Here is an 18,679-nt window from a genome sequence, read left to right as displayed (position 1 = left end):
GAAGGAACGAAGCATGGCTGCTCAGTTTTGCGCTGTGAATTTAAAAGCCTGCATTCATTCATTCATTCAATCATATTTATTGAGTGCTTACTGTGGGCAGAGCACTGTACTGAGCGCTTGGAAAGTACAATTCAGCAACAGATAGAGACGATCCCTACCCAACAACGGGCTCCGCTGAACTTGCCGCAAACCTGACCCACGCTTCATTCATTCGATCGTATTTACTGAGCGCTTGCTGTTTGTAGAGCACTGTACTAAGCGCTTGGGAAGTACGGATTGGCAACATATAGAGATGATCCCTACCAAACTACAGGCTCACAGTCTAAATTGAGGGGCCGCTGATTCAGAGAAGCAGCGTGGCTCAGTGGAAAGAGCCCGGGCTTTGGAGTCAGTGGTCACGGGTTCAAATCCCGGCTCTGCCAATTGTCAGCTGGGTGACTTTGGGCGAGTCACTTCACTTCTCTGTGCCTCAGTTCCCTCATCTGTAAAATGGGGATGAAGAGTGTGGGACAACCTGATCACCTTGTAACCTCCCCAGCGCTTAGAACAGTGCATTGCACATAGTAAGCGCTTAATAAATGCCATCATTATTATTATTATTCATGCCCACCCTTCTTTTTTTTTCATTTTTAATAGTTTTTATTAAGCACTTATTATGTGCCGGACACAAGCTCATCAGGTTGGACACAGATCATTTAATTCTATTTGTTCTGATGATTTTGACACCTGTCTCCATGTTTTGTTTTGTTGTCTGTCTCCCCCTTCTAGACTGTGAGCCCGTTGTTGGGTAGGGACCGTCTCCATAGGTTGCCGACTTGTACTTCCCAAGCACTTAAGTGTTCTGCACACGGTAAGCGCTCAATAAATACGATTGAATGACCGAATGAATGAATGCCCCCGAATAATGAGGCGCAGGCCATTGGATGTCCCAAGGATCGGACGGTAATGGGATAGGGAAGTCAAATCCAGTGCCGGGGCGACGATCAGTTCTTCCCTCTGCTTTCGGTGAAATCCATCGCTAATTTCCATCTCATTTGTGGAAGTCTACTATCTTCATCGGCGCTGCTGTGGAACAGAAGGAGCGCGACTCGTGATTTAGACATTCGTCTGGGCGACCGTTTTCTGGAGGCAGAGACATGAATTAGATGAATAAGAGAAGCGGTGTGGCCTAGTGGATAGATACAGACCAGGCCTGGGTGTCAGAAGGTCACGGGTTCTAATCCTGTCTCCGCCACTTTTTTTTTTTAAACGACATTTGTTAAGCGCTTACTATGTGCAAAGCACTGTTCTAAGCGCTGGGGGGGATACAAGGTGATCAGGTTGTCCCCCGTGGGGCTCACAGTCTTCATCCCCATTTGACAGATGAGGGAACTGAGGCTCCGAGAAGTTAAGTGACTTGCCCAAGGTCACACAGCAGACGTGTGGCGGAGCCGGGATTCAAACCCGTGACCCCTGACTCCAAAGTCCGGGCTCTTGCCACGCTGCCACTTGTCGGATGTGGCCTTGGGCACGTCACTTCATTTCTCTGGGCCTCCTCATCTATAAAATGGGGATTAAGACTGTGAGCCCCAGGTGGGACAGAGACTGGGTCCAACCTGATTGCCTTATATCTACCCCAGTGCTCAGAACAGTGCTCGATGCGTAGTGAGCACTTAACAAATAATAATTTTGGTATTTGTTAAGTGTTTACTATGTGCCAAGCACTGTTCTAAGCGCTGGGGAGGATACAAGGTGATCAGGTTGTCCCATGTGGGGCTCACAATCTTAATCCCCGTTTTACAGATGAGGTCACTGAGGCACAGAGAAGTGAAGAGAAGGGAAAAGAGCTAGCTCTCTTCCTCCCTTCAAGGCCCTGCTGAGAGCTCACCTCCTCCAGGAGGCCTTCCCAGACTGAGCCCCTTCCTTCCTCTCCCCCTCGTCCCCCTCTCCATCCCCCCCATCTTACCTCCTTCCCTTCCCCACAGCACCTGTATATATGTATATATGTTTGTACATATTTATTACTCTGTTTATTTTACTTGTACATATCTATTCTATTTATTTTATTTTGTTAGTATGTTTGGTTTTGTTCTCTGTCTCCCCCTTTTAGACTGTGAGCCCACTGTTGGGTAGGGACTGTCTCTATATGTTGCCAACTTGTACTTCCCAAGCGCTTAGTACAGTGCTCTGCACACAGTAAGCGCTCAATAAATACGACTGATGATGATGAGCCCCAGGTGGGACAGAGACTGGGTCCAACCTGATCGCCTTATATCTACCCCAGTGCTCAGAACAGTGCTTAGTCAGCGCTTAACAAATAATAATTTTGGTATTTGTTAAGCGCTTACTATGTGCAAAGCACTGTTCTAAGCGCTGGGGAGGATACAAGGTGATCAGGTTGTCCCATGTGGGGCTCCCAATCTTAATCCCCGTTTTACAGATGAGGTCACTGAGGCCCAGAGAAGTGAAGTGACTTGCCCAGAGTCACACAGCTGACAAGCGGCGGAGCTGGGATTTGAAACCATGACCTCTGACTCCAAAGCCTGGGCTTTTTCCACCGAGCCATGCTGCTTAATATTATCAATATCGTTGTTATTGTTATAATTATTACCATGTTACAGAGTTTTAGACATGTTCCCTATCCAGAAGTTGCATACGGTCCAGAGGAGGAAACAGACATTAAAATAAATTACGGATAATTTATTATTTATTAAGTGCTGTTCACCTCTCAGGCTGGCACCTGGAGAGTTTCCAGTCCTCTACCAGTCTCGGCTATGGGAGGGAGAGTTAAGCAGAGGCCTGTCCATTCCATCCCGAGCTTGGGCAGTGGCTAGCGAATGGAAGGCAATTTCTACAAGTCAAAACTCATCCGTGTTGGAGAGAGTCAAGGGCAGAGACTCAGGTTTACTGCGTGGAAGGAGGCGATGGTAAAAACTGCTTCCATATTTTCACTCTCTCGATCCACTACCAAAATTATCGCAGACGGAGAGCGGGGCGCTCTGGGAGAGATGTGTCCATGACGTCGCTGTGGGTCATCATCATCATCATCATCATCATCATCATCAATCGTATTTATTGAGCGCTTACTATGTGCAGAGCACTGTACTAAGCGCTTGGGAAGTACAAGTCGGCAACAGATAGAGACGGTCCCTACCCAACAGTGGGCTCACAGTCTAAAAGGGGGAGACAGAGAACAAAACCAAACATACTGACAAAATAAAATAAATCGGACACAGACGTAAGTGCTGTGGGGATGATGATGATGGAAAGAATAAAGGGTAAAAATCCAAGTGGAAGGACAACACCCAAGGAAGGGGGAGTTGGGGAAATGAGGGCTCGGTTAAGAGGAAGGCCTCTTGGAGGAGGTGCGATTTTCATGAGGCTTTGAAGGTGGGGAGAATGGAGGTCTCGAATTGCGACTTTGGTATTTTTTTCCAAAATCAAGCGATTTGGGGACACTAGTTTTGGTGGATGAATTCCACAAAGAAGCACAGTTTTATAGGAAACTCCACTCCTCTTTTATCATCCTTCGCTGCCCAAAATGATTTTTCAGGCCTCTTATCCCTTGAAGGGGGGAGGAAGCTCTGAGTCAGAGGTGAGCTGTGGGGGAGATGTTAGCGGTGAGATAGAAGAGATGGAGGTAGAGTGAATAGGTGGCATTAGAGGAGTGAAAAGAACGGGTTGGGGTTGGAGAAGGAAATTAGCGAGGTAAGATAGGAGGGGGCAAAGCAATTGAGTGCTTGAAAGCCGACGGTAAGGAGTTCCTGTTTGAGGCAGGGGTGGATGGGCAACCTCTGAAGGGTCTTGAGAAGTGGGGAGACATGGCCTGAACTTTTCTATAGAAAAATGATTTGGGCAGCAGAGTGAAGAATGGATTTAAATGGGGAGAGACAGGAGGCAGGGAGGTCAACAAGGAGGCTGATGGGGTAATCAAGGTGGGACAGGGTTAATAATAATAATGATGATGTCATTTATTAAGCGCTTACTATGTGCAAAGCACTGTTCTAAGCACTGGGGAGGTTACAAGGTGATCAGGTTGTCCCCCGGGGGGCTCACAGTCTTCATCCCCATTTTATAGTTGAGGTAACAGGCCCAGAGAAGTGAAGTGACTTGCCCAAAGTCACACGGCTGAAAATTGGCGGAGCCGGGATGTGAACCCGTGACCTCTGACTCCAAAGCCCGGGTTCTTCCCATTGAGCCACGCTGCTTCTCTAGTTAGTGCTCAGTAGCAAGGTAGCGTGGTAACAGTTTGGATGGGGAGGAAGGGAGGATTTTAGTCATATTGTGAAGATACAACCGACAGGATTTGGTAACAGATTGAATATGTGGGTTGAATGAGAGAGCTGATTCAATCAATCAATCAATCAATCGTATTTATTGAGCGCTTACTGTGTGCAGAGCACTGTACTAAGCACTTGGGAGTACAAGTTGGCAACATATAGAGACAGTCCCTACCCAACAGTGGGCTCACAGTCTAAAAGAGTCAGGAATAATGCCAAGGTTACGGGCTTGTGAGACAGAATATATATATGTATATCTTATATATATGTGTGTGTGTGTGTGTGTGTATGTGTGCGTGTGCGTATATACATATATGTCATACATATGTGTGTATATATACATACATATCTATATATACATATGTATACATCTGCCTCTCTATATAGGCCTGGGAGTCAAAGATCCTGAGTTCTAATTCTAGCTCTGTCACTTACCTTGGGCGAGTCATTCCATTCCATTTCTCAGGGCCTCAGTTTATCTGCATAATGGCAATTCCAGACCTGTTCTCCCCCCTACTTAGATGCGAGCCCCACGTGGGACCTAATGAGCTTGAGATTACTACAGGCCTTGGCATATAATAAGCACTTAACAAATATTATTATTTACAAAAAGTCACTGGGGGGTCTAGGTATGTTTGAGCCGTAAGGTGGACTCACTTGCGGAGAACAACTCTCTCTCCTAACTCCCAGATGCATGTTAAATAAGAATCATCATCATCATCAATCGTATTTATTGAGCGCTTACTGTGTGCAGAGCACTGTACTAAGCGCTTGGGAAGTACAAGAATCATAGTTCCATGGCGGAGTTCTGAAAAGCCAACTGGAATAATCACCGTCCGTAGGAAATTACTCTAGGTCACATCCCAGACAAGCTTCAAACTAGTGACTTGGAAGCCAAAGGTTCTAGATTTATTAGCAATTCCCCAAGTCAGACACCTTCCAGTAGAGAAAGATTCCACATAAAGTTAGGCTGAATGTGATCATCATCATCAATCGTATTTATTGAGCGCTTACTGTGTGCAGAGCACTGTACTAAGCGCTTGGGAAGTACAAGTTGGCAACATATAGAGACGGTCCCTACCCAACAGTGATCCTTCCAGCAAGTAAGAAGCCTAAGAGAGACTTCTCAAAAGACTTCTAGAAATGAGGTTATTTTGTTTAATATTTATTAGGCCCCCTTTCTGTTGCGTTGAATGAATATAAACACAGTCTCTCCTTTCTGGAGCCTCCCACAGTACTTTGCACATAGTAAGTGCTTAATAAATGTCATTATTATTATGATTATTATTATTACTGGAGGTGTACCAAGAGAAACAAAAAGACAGCAATGGGCCCAGAGCCAAAGAAAAGGAGAACTAGAAATGTCTAAGAAAGGGGAGAAACACTTCATGCTGAACTGAAATACCGAAATATTCAAGCGCCTTCTCTTCCCTTTATCGCTCTGATATTTCAGGAAGCGGATTTCCCCACAGCATCAAAACTCCGAGCTTATTTCTGGACTGTTTAAGGATAATGACATCTTTAGTTAGGATGAATATCCACCACAGGCCTGATTCTAGATTCTAACACAGTCAGGATGGGATTTTTCAAAACCCAAGGAGTAAGTCATCTATAAATAAATGGTAGTTACTGAGTGCTTACTATGTGCAGAACACTGTCCTCCCTTTCTTTCTCTCCTTTTCTTTTTCTTTCTCTCTTTTCCTCTCTCTTTCTCTTCTTGTCCCTGAGCCCTGAGTTACCAAGACTCTGGAAAGTCATTTCTCCTTTCAAGGGATAAGAGGCCTGAAAAATCATTTTGGGAAGCAATGGATGATAAAAGAGGAGTGGAGTTTCCTATAAAACTATGACTTCTTTGTGGAATTCATCCACTAAAACTAGTGTCCCCAAATCGGTTGATTTTGGGAAAAAATACCACAGTTGCAATTCGAGGCGGCCCCATAAACAGCTCAGGATGGAAATCCAAATGAACTTGGTATTAATAATAATTGTCAAGCGGTTACTAGGTGTCAGGCACTGTACTAAGCGCTGGGGTGGATACAAGCAAATCAGGTTGGACCCAATCCCTGCCTCACAGTCTCAATCCCCATTTTCCAGATGAGGTAACTGAGGCCCAGAGAAGTGAAGTGACTTACCCAAGGTCACACAGCAGACAAGCGGCGGAGCCGGGATGAGAACCCAGGACCTTTTGATTCCCAGACCAGGAAGCTGGGTGGATAGCAGCATGTGACCCTAGGCCAAATTCAGGTTTCCAGATCTGTAATGTTACTATATTACAATCTTTAATAATACCACTTTGAATTCCTTTTGCATTTTTCTTCCAAGAAGAGCAAAGCACTTAAAATGATTTTATGCCTCACGGCACCCCGGAAAGGTCGGTTCTATTAACCCTGGGGAAGCAGGTGAGATTTTTGTGCTGCAGAAGGAAACCGGGCCACGCGACCCTTGGGGTCGAACCTTCTTTTTTCCGATCTTCCAGAAGAAAATAGCGGGATTGCGTGAGGGCTCTGTGCCCTTTGGATTCCCCAAGGCTACTGACCCCGGAGATCTCACCCTGAAACTAGAGGATTTATGGGCTTTCCGTCTTCTCCCCTAATAATTGTTCCTTTAGCCTTCCAAGGCTTTCCGACGAGTTCACAATCTAGCGGAGGAAGACACGGGTTTCCTAGCTAGGGCTGCTAAGACACTCAGCATGTCCTGATGTCCGCTCACAAAATACACACACATATACATGCACACACGTGATAATGTAAGCTCCTTGTGGGCAAGGAATGGGTCATTTCTTTGGTTGGTACTTAATAATAGTAATAATAATAATGATGGCATTTTTTAATTCATTCATTCATTCCATTGTATTTATTGAGCACTTACTGTGTGCAGAGCACTGTACTAAGCACTTGGGAAGTACAAGTGGGCAACATATAGAGACGGTCCCTACCCAACAGCGGGCTCACAGTCCCTTCCCCACAGAACCTGTATATATGTATATATGTTTGTACATATTTATTACTCTATTTATTTATTTATTTTACTTGTACCTATCTATTCTATTTATTTTATTTTGTTAGTATGTTTGGTTTTGTTCTCTGTCTCCCCCTTTTAGACTGTGAGCCTACTGTTGGGTAGGGACCTATATGTTGCCAACTATATGTTGTCTCTATATGTTGCCAACTTGGACTTCCCAAGCACTTAGTACGGTGCTCTGCACACAGTAAGCGCTCAATAAATACGATTGATTGATAGAAGGGGGAGACAGACGACAAAACAAAACGTATTAACAAAATAAAATAAATAGAATAGTAAATTCTATTATGAAGTGCTTACTATGTGCCAAGTACCGATCTAAGCGCTGGGGAGGTTACAAGGTGATCAGGTTGTCCCACGGGGGGCTCACAGTCTTAATCCCCATTTTCCAGATGAGGGAACTGAAGCACAGAGAAGTGAAGTGACTTGCCCAAAGTCACACAGCCGACTCCAAAGCCCGGGCTCTTTCCACTGAGCCATGCTGCTTCTCTACGTACCAAGTACCTCGTACAATACGCTGCACCAAATGGCTAAGCCCTGTTTCCTCAATTGTAAATTGGAGATACCTGTTCTCATTCATTCACTCATATTTCTTGAGCGCTTATTGTGTGCAGAGCACTATACTAAGCGGTTGGGAAAGTACAATACAACAATAAGCACATTCCTTACCCACTGCAAGCTTACAGTTTGGCAGGGGAGATGGACAATAATAAAAATAAATTACATGCAGACACAAACAGGTAATGACATCTGTAAAAATATCTGTATGCACATATGATAATAGGCCTTTTCAGACTGAGCCCCCTCCATCCCTCCCACCTTACCTCCTTCCCCTCGCACAGCACCTGTATATATGTATATATGTTTGTATGTATTTATTACTCTATTTATTTATTTTATTTGTACATATTTATTCTATTTTATTTTAATATGCTTTGTTTTGTTGTCTATCTCCCCCTTCTAGACTGTGAGCCCACTGTTGGGTAGGGACCGTCTCTATACGTTGCCAACTTGGGCTTCCCAAGCGCTTAGTCCAGTGCTCTGCACACAGTAAGCGCTCAATAAATACGATTGAATGAATGAATAATAGTAATAATAATGGCATTTATTAAGCGCTTACTATGTGCAAGGCACTGTTCTAAGTGCTGGGGAGGTTACAAGGTGACCGGGTTGTCCCACGGGGGGCTCACAGTCTTCATCCCCATTTTCCAGATGAGGTCACTGAGGCCCAGAGAAGTGAAGTGCCTTGCCCAAAGTCCCACAGCTGACAATTGGCAGATTCGGGATTTGAACTCATGACCTCTGACTCCAAAGCCCGGGCTCTTTCCACTGAACCATGCTGCGTGTATGTGCACGCAAACACACTACACACACACAACCACACTCCCGCTAGGGCCTCCTGCCAGGGCTTTTCTCTGCTTTCCAATATTCCCAACAAACGCTATTCCTTTTCTAACAGGTCCTGCTGGTTCATTCATTCATTCATTCAATCATATTTATTGAGCGCTTACTGGTTGGCCCATTGCTGCTGTTTCTACCACGGCTCGTGTATTTCTCCTTCTGGCGCTCCAAATCTCGAGAGGAGGGGTTGGTGCAGGCCTTGGGGGAGGAGGATGGGGATGGCAAGATGATGATTAATATGATGGCATTTATTAAGCGCTTATTATGTGCAGGGCACTGTTCTGAGCGCTGGGGAGGTTACAAGGTGATCAGGTTGTCCCATGTGGGGCTCACAGTCTTAATCCCCACTTTACAGATGAGGGGACTGAGGCACAGAGAAGTGAAGTGACTTGTCCAAAGTCACACAGTTGTCGGCAATTGGCAGAGTCGGGATTTGAACCCAGGACCTCTGACTCCAAAGCCCAGGCTCTTTCCGCTAAGCCATGCTGCTCCTCTGCTCCATGCTGCAAAAGTCCCACCTCCTTGCCCGATTCCCCCTCCGTAATGGGCCACTCTCTGACTCCCATCACAGTCTAGAAGGGGGAGAAGTGAGAATTTTCTTCTCGCCACTAGCCATAAGAACCAGTCAGTCATATTTACTGAGTGCTTACAGTGTGCAGAGCACTGTACTAAGCGCTTAGAAGAGTGCAATGTAACAATAAACAGACACATTCCCTGCCCACAACGAGCTTACAGTCTAGAGATGAGTTTACAGTCCGGAGAAAACAAGATGAGGAGATGTTTCATATGTATATGAATATATGTGTGTATATATATATATGTATATATATTCCTGTATATATGTATATATGTTTGTACATATTTATTACTCTATTTATTTATTTATTTATTTATTTTACTTGCACATATCTATTCCGTTTATTTTATTTTGTCAGTATGTTTGGTTTTGTTCTCTGTCTCCCCCTTTTAGACTGTGAGCCCACTGTTGGGTAGGGACTGTCTCTAGATGTTGCCAATTTGTACTTCCCGAGCGCTTAGTACAGTGCTCTGCGCATAGTAAGCGCTCAATAAATACGATTGATGATGATGATGATGTTTCGGAGATTCCACAAACTCTGTCACTACCCGCAAATAACAGGGCTGAAAGAAAAGACAGGAAGTCAAAAATGAACATTTCCAAATATTTTCAGGAGCTACGACTAGCAATAAACAAGACAAGATGAGGCATGGGCTTGGGCGCCTTGTTGAAGGAGGTTAGAGGATGAAGAAGGGGATTGGGAGATAATTGGAGAGAGCCGTGGGGTCAAGGGAGGGGTTTTTTTTAGGATAAAAGAGACATAAGCACGTTGGAAAGCAGCAGCGGGGAACAGGAGCGGCCACACAGTAAGCGCGGGAGGGTGGATACAAGATAATCAGGTATTTTATTTTGTTAGTACGTTTGGTTTTGTTCCCTTTTTAGACTGTGAGCCCACTGTTGGGTGGGGACCGTCTCTCTATGTTGCCAACTAGGACTTCCCAAGCGCTTAGTCCAGTGCTCTGCACACAGTAAGCGCTCAATAAATACGATTGATTGATTGAACACAGTCCCTACCCCACGTGGGAATCGAAGTCTAAGGAGGAGGGAAAATACATTTTACAGATGAGGAGACCGAGACACAGAGAAGTGATTTGCCCGGGGTCACACATTTGTCCAAACCAGTGCGGTGACCCACGGGTTGGAATAAGGTCTCTTTGTTCTGAAGGTCTCGGGGCAAACAATCTGAAATAAAAGGAAATTACAGTCTAGAGTCTCCGTCTTCCTCTTCGCTCCCATCTCTTCTGGATGGGATGTGGGAAGATTAGAGGTCATCGTAACAGGGAGAGGAGAATTGTCAAAGTCTATCTCACTGATTTAAGAATGAATCAGAAAAACTGGCAAGCTGTAGCCGTTAGGGTTTTTTTTATTTTTATTTTTGAGAGAGCAATACCAAGGTTTAATAATAATAATAATAATAATAATAATGGTATTTGTTAAGCGCTTACTATGTGCAAAGCACTGTTCTAAGCGCTGGGGGGATATAACGTGATCAGGTTGTAATAATAATAATAATGGCATTTGTTAAGCGCTTACTCTGTGTTCTAAGCGCTGGGGGGATATAACGTGATCAGGTTGTAATAATAATAATGGTATTTGTTAAGCGCTTACTATGTGCAAAGCACTGTTCTAAGCGCTGAGGGGATATAACATGATCAGGTTGTAATAATAATAATGGTATTTGTTAAGCGCTTACTCTGTGCAAAGCACTGTTCTAAGTGCTGGGGGGATATAACGTGATCAGGTTGTAATAATAATAATAATAATAGCATTTGTTAAGCGCTTACTATGTGCAAAGCACTGTTCTAAGTGCTGGGGGGATATAACGTGATCAGGTTGTAATAATAATAATAATGGCATTTGTTAAGCGCTTACTATGTGCAAAGCACTGTTCTAAGCGCTGGGGGGATATAACGTGATCAGGTTGTAATAATAATAATAATAATAGCATTTGTTAAGCGCTTACTATGTGCAAAGCACTGTTCTAAGCGCTGGGGGGATATAACGTGATCAGGTTGTAATAATAATAATAATGATGGTATTTGTTAAGCGCTTACTATGTGCAAAGCACTGTTCTAAGCGCTGGGGGGATATAATGTGATCAGGTTATAATAATAATAATAATGATGGTATTTGTTAAGCGCTTACTATGTGCAAAGCACTGTTCTAAGCGCTGGGGGGATATAACGTGATCAGGTTGTCCCACGTGGGGCTCACAGTCAATTCCCATTTTACAGATGAGGTAACTGAGGCTCAGAGAAATTAAGTGACTTGCCCAAGGTCACACCGCAGACATGTGGAGGCGCCGGGATTCAAACCCATGACCTCTGACACCAAAGCCCAGGCTCTTTCCACTGAGCCACGCTGCTTCTCCAAGGTTTCTTCATGTAAAATGGGGATGAAGACTATGGACCCCCGGGGGACAACCTGATCACCTTGTAACCTCCCCAGCACTTAGAACAGTGCTTTGCACATAGTAAGCGCTTAATAAATGCCGTTATTGTTTTTATTCATTCATTAGAGAAGCAGCCTGGCTCAGTGGAAAGAGCCCGGGCTTTGGAGTCAGAGGTCATGGGTTCGAATGCCGGCTCCGCCAATGTGTCTGCTGTGTGACCTTGGGCAAGTCACTTAACTTCTCGGAGCCTCAGTTCCCTCATCTGTAAAATGGGGATGATGACTGAGTCCCACGCAGGACAACCTGATCACCTTGTATCCCCCCAGCGCTTAGAACAGTGCTGTGCACGTAGTAAGCGCTTAACAAATGCCATTATTATTATTATTATTATTATTATTATTATTATTGAGTGGCAGAGCTGGGATTAGAACCCACAACTTCTCGGAGCCTCAGTTCCCTCATCTGTAAAATGGGGATGATGACTGAGTCCCACGCAGGACAACCTGATCACCTTGTATCCCCCCAGCGCTTAGAACAGTGCTTTGCACATACTAAGCGCTTAACAAATGTCATTATTATTATTATTATTATTGAGTGGCAGAGCTGGGATTAGAACCCACAACTTCTCGGAGCCTCAGTTCCCTCATCTGTAAAATGGGGACGATGACTGAGTCCCACGCAGGACAACCTGATCACCTTGTATCCCCCCAGCGCTTAGAACAGTGCTGTGCACGTAGTAAGCGCTTAACAAATGCCATTATTATTATTATTAACAAAAGCCATTATTATTATTATTATTATTATTGAGTGGCACAGCTGGGATTAGAACCCACAACTTCTCGGAGCCTCAGTTCCCTCATCTGTAAAATGGGGAAGATGACTGAGTCCCACGCAGGACAACCTGATCACCTTGCATCCCCCCAGAGCTTAGAACAGTGCTTTGCACGTACTAAGCGCTTAACAAATGCTATTATTATTATTATTATTATTATTATTATTATTATTATTATTATTATTATTGAGTGGCAGAGCTGGGCTTAGAACCCACAACTTCTCGGAGCCTCAGTTCCCTCATCTGTAAAATGGGGACGATGACTGAGTCCCACGCAGGACAACCTGATCACCTTGTATCCCGCCAGTGCTTAGAGCAGTGCTTTGTACGTAGTAAGCACTTAACAAATGCCATTATTATTATTATTATTATTATTATTGAGTGGCAGGGCTGGGATTAGAACCCAGGTCTTCCGACATCCCGGGTTCTCTCCTCGCTGCTTCTCTATCAGAATCAGAACCGGCTCTGGCCTTTTCCCGGACTCCCAGTCTAGGAATAAGTCCGAGAGTGGTTTGGCGACGGACACAGTGGGAAAGAGAAGATGCTATAGATATGAGCGCAACGTAAATCAATCAATCAATCAATCAATCGTATTTATTGAGCGCTTACTCTGTGCAGAGCACTGTACTAAGCGCTTGGGAAGTACAAATTGGCAACACATAGAGACAGTCCCTACCCAACAGTGGGCTCACAGTCTAAAAGGGGGAGACAGAGAACAGAACCAAACATACCAACAAAATAAAATAAATAGGATAGAAATGTACAGGTAAACTAAATAAATAAATAAATAAATAAATAGAGTAATAAATATGTACAACCGTATATACATATATACAGGTGCTGTGGGGAAGGGAAGGAGGTAAGATGGGGGGATGGAGAGATGGAGAGGGGGAACGTAAAAGACCCAGAATTAAATCCACTGAGTGTGGTGGGAGAGGACACCGACCCTTAGAGGGGTCCTCACACTGTGATTCACATAATGAGCCCACTGTTGGGTAGGGACCGTCTCTATACGTTGCCAACTTGGACTTCCCTAGCGCTTAGTACAGTGCTCTGCACACAGTAAGCGCTCAATAAATACGACTGAATGAATATATGTTTGTACAGATTTATTACTCTATTTATTTTACTTGAACGTATTTATTCCATTTATTTTATTTGGTTTATATGCTTCGTTTTGTCGTCCGTCTCCCCCTTCTAGACCGTGAGCCCGCTGTTGGGTCGGGACCGTCTCTATATGTTGCCGACTTGGACTTCCCAAGCGCTTAGTACAGTGCTCTGCACACAGTAAGCGCTTAATAAATATGATTGAATGAATGAATATAACCTAGACTGGACACAATCCCTGTCATCATCAATTGTATTTATTGAGCGCTTACTGTGTGCAGAGCACTGTACTAAGCGCTTGGGAAGTCCAAGTTGGCAACATATAGAGACGGTCCCTACCCAACAGTGGGCTCACAGTCTAGAAGGGGGAGGCAGAGAACCAAACCAAACATACTAACAAAATAAAATAAATAGAATAGATATGTACAAGTAAAATGAATAAAGAGTAATAAATATGTACAAACATATATACATATATCCAGGTGCTGTGGGGAAGGGAAGGAGGTAAGATGGGGGAGATGGAGAGGGGGACGAGGGGGAGAGGAAGGATCCCTGTCCTTCATGGTGTTCTCAGATCTTAATCCCCATTTCAGAGATGAGGTGACTGAGGCCCAGAGAAGTGAAGTGACTTGTCCAAGGTCAAACAGCAGAGAGGTGGCAGCGCCGGCATTAGAACCCAGATCATTCTGACCCCCATGCCTGGGCTCTATCCACTAGGCCATGCTGCTTCCTTTAGGTCCTGCTGATTCTAGTCATTCCAGGAAATGGCAGAGCATTGGAGAAGCAGCGTGGCTCGGTGGAAAGAGCCCGGGCTTTGGAGTCAGAGGTCATGGGTTCAAATCCCGGCTCCGCCAACTGTCAGCTGCGTGACTTTGGGCAAGTCACTTCACTTCTCTGGGCCTCAGTTACCTCATCTGGAAAATGGGGATTAAAACTGTGAGCCCACCGTGGGACAAACTGATCACCTTGTAACCTCTCCAGCGCTTAGAACAGTGCTTTGCACATAGTAAGCGCTTAACAATTACCACCATCATTACTAGTATTATTAGAGTAATGCTACAATCAATCATTCATTCATTCAATCGTATTTATAGAGCGCTTACTGTGTGCAGAGCACTGTACATACACATTTATTGAGCTCTTACAGAGTGCAGAGCACTTTCATTCACTCATTCATTCATTCATTCTCCCCCTCCCCATCCCCCCCACCTTACCTCCTTCCCCTCCCTACGGCACCTGTATATAAGTACACATGTTTGTACGTATTTATTAACTTTTCTAGACTGTAAGCCCACTGTTGGGTAGGGACCGTCTCTATATGTTGCCAACTTGTTCTTCCCAAGCGCTTAGTACAGTGCTCTGCACACAATAAGCGCTCAATAAATACAATTGAATGAATGAATGAATTACTCTATTTATTTTATTTGTACATCTTTATTCTATTTATTTTATTTTGTTAATATGTTTTGTTTTGTTCTCTGTCTCCCCCTTCTAGACTGTGAGCCCGCTGTCGGGTAGGGACCGTCTCCAGATGTTGCCAACTTGGACTTCCCAAGCGCTTAGTACAGTGCTCTGCACACAGTAAGCGCTCAATAAATACAATTGAATGAATGAATTACTCTATTTATTTTACTTGTACATCTTTATTCTATTTACTTTATTTCGTTAATATGTTTTATTTTGTTTTCTGTCTCCCCCTTCTAGACTGTGAGCCCGCTGTTGGGTAGGGACCGCCTCTAGATGTTGCCAACTTGGACTTCCCAAGCGCTTAGTACAGTGCTCTGCACACAGTAAGCGCTCAATAAATACGATTGATTGATTGATTGACTTCCCAAACACTTAGTACAGTGCCCTGCACACAGTAAGCGCTCAATAAATATGACTGAATAAGCTCTTGGGAGAAGCAGCGTGGCTCAGTGGAAAGAGCCCGGGCTTTGGAGTCAGAGGTCAGGGGTTCAAATCCCGGCTCTGCCAATTGTCAGCTGTGTGACCCTGGGCAAGTCACTTCACTTCTCTGTGTGCCTCAGTTACCTTATCTGTAAAATGGGGATGAAGACTGTGAGCCCCCCGTGGGACAACCTGATCACCTTGTAACCTCCCCAGTGCTTAGAACAGTGCTTTGCACATAGTAAGCGCTTAATAAATGCCGCCATTATTATCATTATTATTATTACAAGTTGGTAACAAGTGTACTAAGTGCTTGGGAGAGGACAATATACTAGGCAGACGTGTTCCTTGTCCACAATGAGATTATAGACTAGGATGAAATGGGAAGAAGCAGTGTGGCTCAGTGGAAAGAGCCCAGGCTTGGGAGTCAGAGGTCATGGGTTCTAATCCCGGCTCCGCCACTTGTCCGCTGTGTGACTCTGGGCAAGTCACTTCACTTCTCTGTGCCTCAGTTCCCTCATCTGTAATAGGGGGATGAAGTCCATGAGCCCCCCGTGGGACAACCTGATCACCTTGTAACCACCCCAGCGCTTAGAACAGTGCTTTGCATAGAGTAAGCGCTTAGTAAATGCCATCATCGTCATCAACAATGCTAGCACCTGTTAGGAGAAGCAGCGTGGCCTAGGCGAAACAGCAGGGGACTGGAAGTCAGAAGGACCTGGGTTCTAATCCTGACGCCGCCACTGGCCTGCTCCCTGGGCATGTGGCTTCATTTCTCTGGGCCTCAGTTACCTCAACTGTAAAATGGGGATTAAGACTGTGAGCCCCAAGTGGGACACAGACTGTGTCCAACCCGATTAACTTGTACGTACTCCAGCGCTTAATACATAGTAAGTGCCTAACAAGTGCCATAAAAATAAGTGCAGACAGAGCTGGAAAACATCTGTAATTTGACCCAAACCAGTGCAATGGCCTATAGGTTGGAACAGGGACTCTTTGTTCCGAAGTTCTTGGGGCAAGAAATCTGAAATAATGAAAGACTGGATTTTATGGAAACTAAATCCTTGATTCTATGCCTTCATATTCACGCCTACCTTTTCTGGATGGGATCTGAGACGATAAGGGGTCAAGCGCAACAGGGAGAGAGGAACTGTAAGTTCATTTAATCGTATTTATTGAGCACTTACTAAGCCCTTGGAGTCTTTTTCACTCTGAAAATGAACCAGAAAAATTCACAAGTACGGTTATTAGGGTTTTTTTTTTTATTTTTAAGAAAGCAAACCTTGGAACAAAGTAGAAATCAAACGATCTTCGTGCTTTTGAAAGTAATAGAGCCCCTGAGAACTGGGAAAATCTGTAGTGATTTGATAATCAATCAATCAATCAATCAATCGTATTTATTGAGCGCTTACTGTGTGCAGAGCACTGTACTAAGCGCTTGGGAAGTACAAGTCAGCAACACATAGAGACAGTCCCTACCCAACAGTGGGCTCACAGTCTAGAAGGGGGAGACAGAGAACAAAACCAAACACACTAACAAAATAAAATAAATAGAATAGATATGTACAACTAAGAACTTTTAGTTTTTATTTTTAGACTGTGAGCCCACTGTTGGGTAGGGACTGTCTCTATATGTTGCCAACTTGTCCTTCCCAAGCGCTTAGTACAGTGCTCTGCACACAGTAAGCGCTCAATAAATACGATTGATGATGATAAGAACACATCTCCCCTCTCCCCCAACACCTACATTAATGGACAGTGTAGCAGGGGACAATGAACCAGAAAAATTTTCAAGTACGGTTATTAGGGGTTTTTTTTATTTTTAAGAAAGCAAACCTTGGAATGAAGTAGAAATCAAATGATCTTCGTGCTTTTGAAAGTGATAGAGCCCCTGAGAACCGGGAAAATCTGTAGTGATTTGATAAGAACACATCTCCCCTCTCCCCCAACACCTACTTTAATCATCAATCGTATTTATTGAGCGCTTACTATGTGCAGAGCACTGTACTAAGCGCTTGGGAAGTACAAATTGGCAACATATAGAGACAGTCCCTACCCAACAGTGGGCTCACAGTGTAGCAGGGGACAATAAACCAGAAAAATTTGCAAGTACGGTTATTAGGGTTCTTTTATTTTTAAGAAAGCAAACCTTGGAATGAAGTAGAAATCAAATGATCTTCGTGCTTTTGAAAGTGATAGAGCCCCTGAGAACCGGGAAAATCTGTAGTGATTTGATAAGAACACATCTCCCCTCTCCCCCAACACCTACATTAATGGACAGTGTAGCAGGGGACAATGAACCAGAAAAATTCGCAAGTATGGTTATTAGGGTTTTTTTTATTTTTAAGAAACCAAACCCTGAAACCAAGTAGAAATCAAATGATCTTCGTGCTTTTGAAAGGGATAGAGCCCCTGAGAACCGGGAAAATCTGTAGTGATTTGACAAGAACACATCTCCCCTCTCCCCCAACACCTACATTAATGGAAAGTGTAGCAGGGGACAATGAATAACCAATACCATTTGGAAAAAAAAATCCTTTTCATCTTTCCTGGTGAGAAAACATTTTTAAAGAGTCAATCTGACCATTGATTGATGGGAGATTTTGCTGCTCTTTTTAATGGCTCCCAAAAAAAAAATAGTTAGCAGTGGACAGTCCCAGATTGAGAACTTTTTGGGAAAAGGAAAGCCGATTACCTGGAAAAAACCGCCAATGTCGGAGCCGAGAACAGAGCGGGAAGCGACGCCGGGGGACAGTCAGAGCAAGATGTGATACTTCAGCGCCCTGGGAACTCGGTTAATCACGAGTCTTCCGTCGTAACTCAGGGAGGCGAAGAGCCACGGGTCCGCCGAGGACCACTCCACCGCGTACACGCTGTCTTCGTGCTCCTCGTATGTGGCTATGACGCTGTCCTCGAGAGGCTCCTTGGTTCTAATATAACAATCATGATGGTGTTTGTTAAGCGCTTACTATGTGCAAAGCACTGTTCTAAGCGCTGGTTGGATACAAGGCGATCAGGTTGTCCCATGCGGGACTCACAATCTTAAACCCCGTTTTACAGATGAGGTAACAGGCCCAGAGAAGTGAAGTGGCTTGCCCAAAGTCACACAGCTGACAAGTGGCGGAGCCGGGATTTGAACCCATGACCTCTGACTCCAAAGCCCGGGCTCTTTCCACTGAGCCATGCTGCTTCTCTAATTCAGA

General features: G+C 44.4%; 1 protein-coding gene across 3 annotated transcripts in view; it reads right to left on the bottom strand.

Moving 5' to 3' along the window:
* Positions 1 to 890: 890 nt before the first annotated feature.
* EIPR1 (EARP complex and GARP complex interacting protein 1) overlaps positions 891 to 18,679 on the bottom strand; it is a 125,533-nt gene continuing 107,744 nt past the window's right edge. Inside the window, exons 9-10 of one of the 3 annotated variants that reach the window (XR_005447697.1) lie at positions 18,172 to 18,406; positions 891 to 1,122 (exon numbers count right to left, since the gene is read on the bottom strand). Coding sequence is in view for 1 of the 3 variants with exons in the window: in XM_038739958.1 (XP_038595886.1) it covers positions 18,232 to 18,406 (175 nt within the window). In the remaining 2 variants the exon portion in view is untranslated. Of the gene's footprint in view, positions 1,123 to 17,271; positions 17,429 to 17,586; positions 18,407 to 18,679 lie in introns of those variants that run through there. The other 2 variants (XR_005447696.1, XM_038739958.1) reach the window with 2 other exon arrangements.

The sequence above is a fragment of the Tachyglossus aculeatus genome, chromosome X1 (assembly GCF_015852505.1).
Source record: "Tachyglossus aculeatus isolate mTacAcu1 chromosome X1, mTacAcu1.pri, whole genome shotgun sequence".
In the NCBI taxonomy this organism is placed as follows: domain Eukaryota; kingdom Metazoa; phylum Chordata; class Mammalia; order Monotremata; family Tachyglossidae; genus Tachyglossus; species Tachyglossus aculeatus.
Note: the sequence above shows the minus strand (reverse complement) of the source record. Positions and strands in the feature narration are given on the sequence as shown.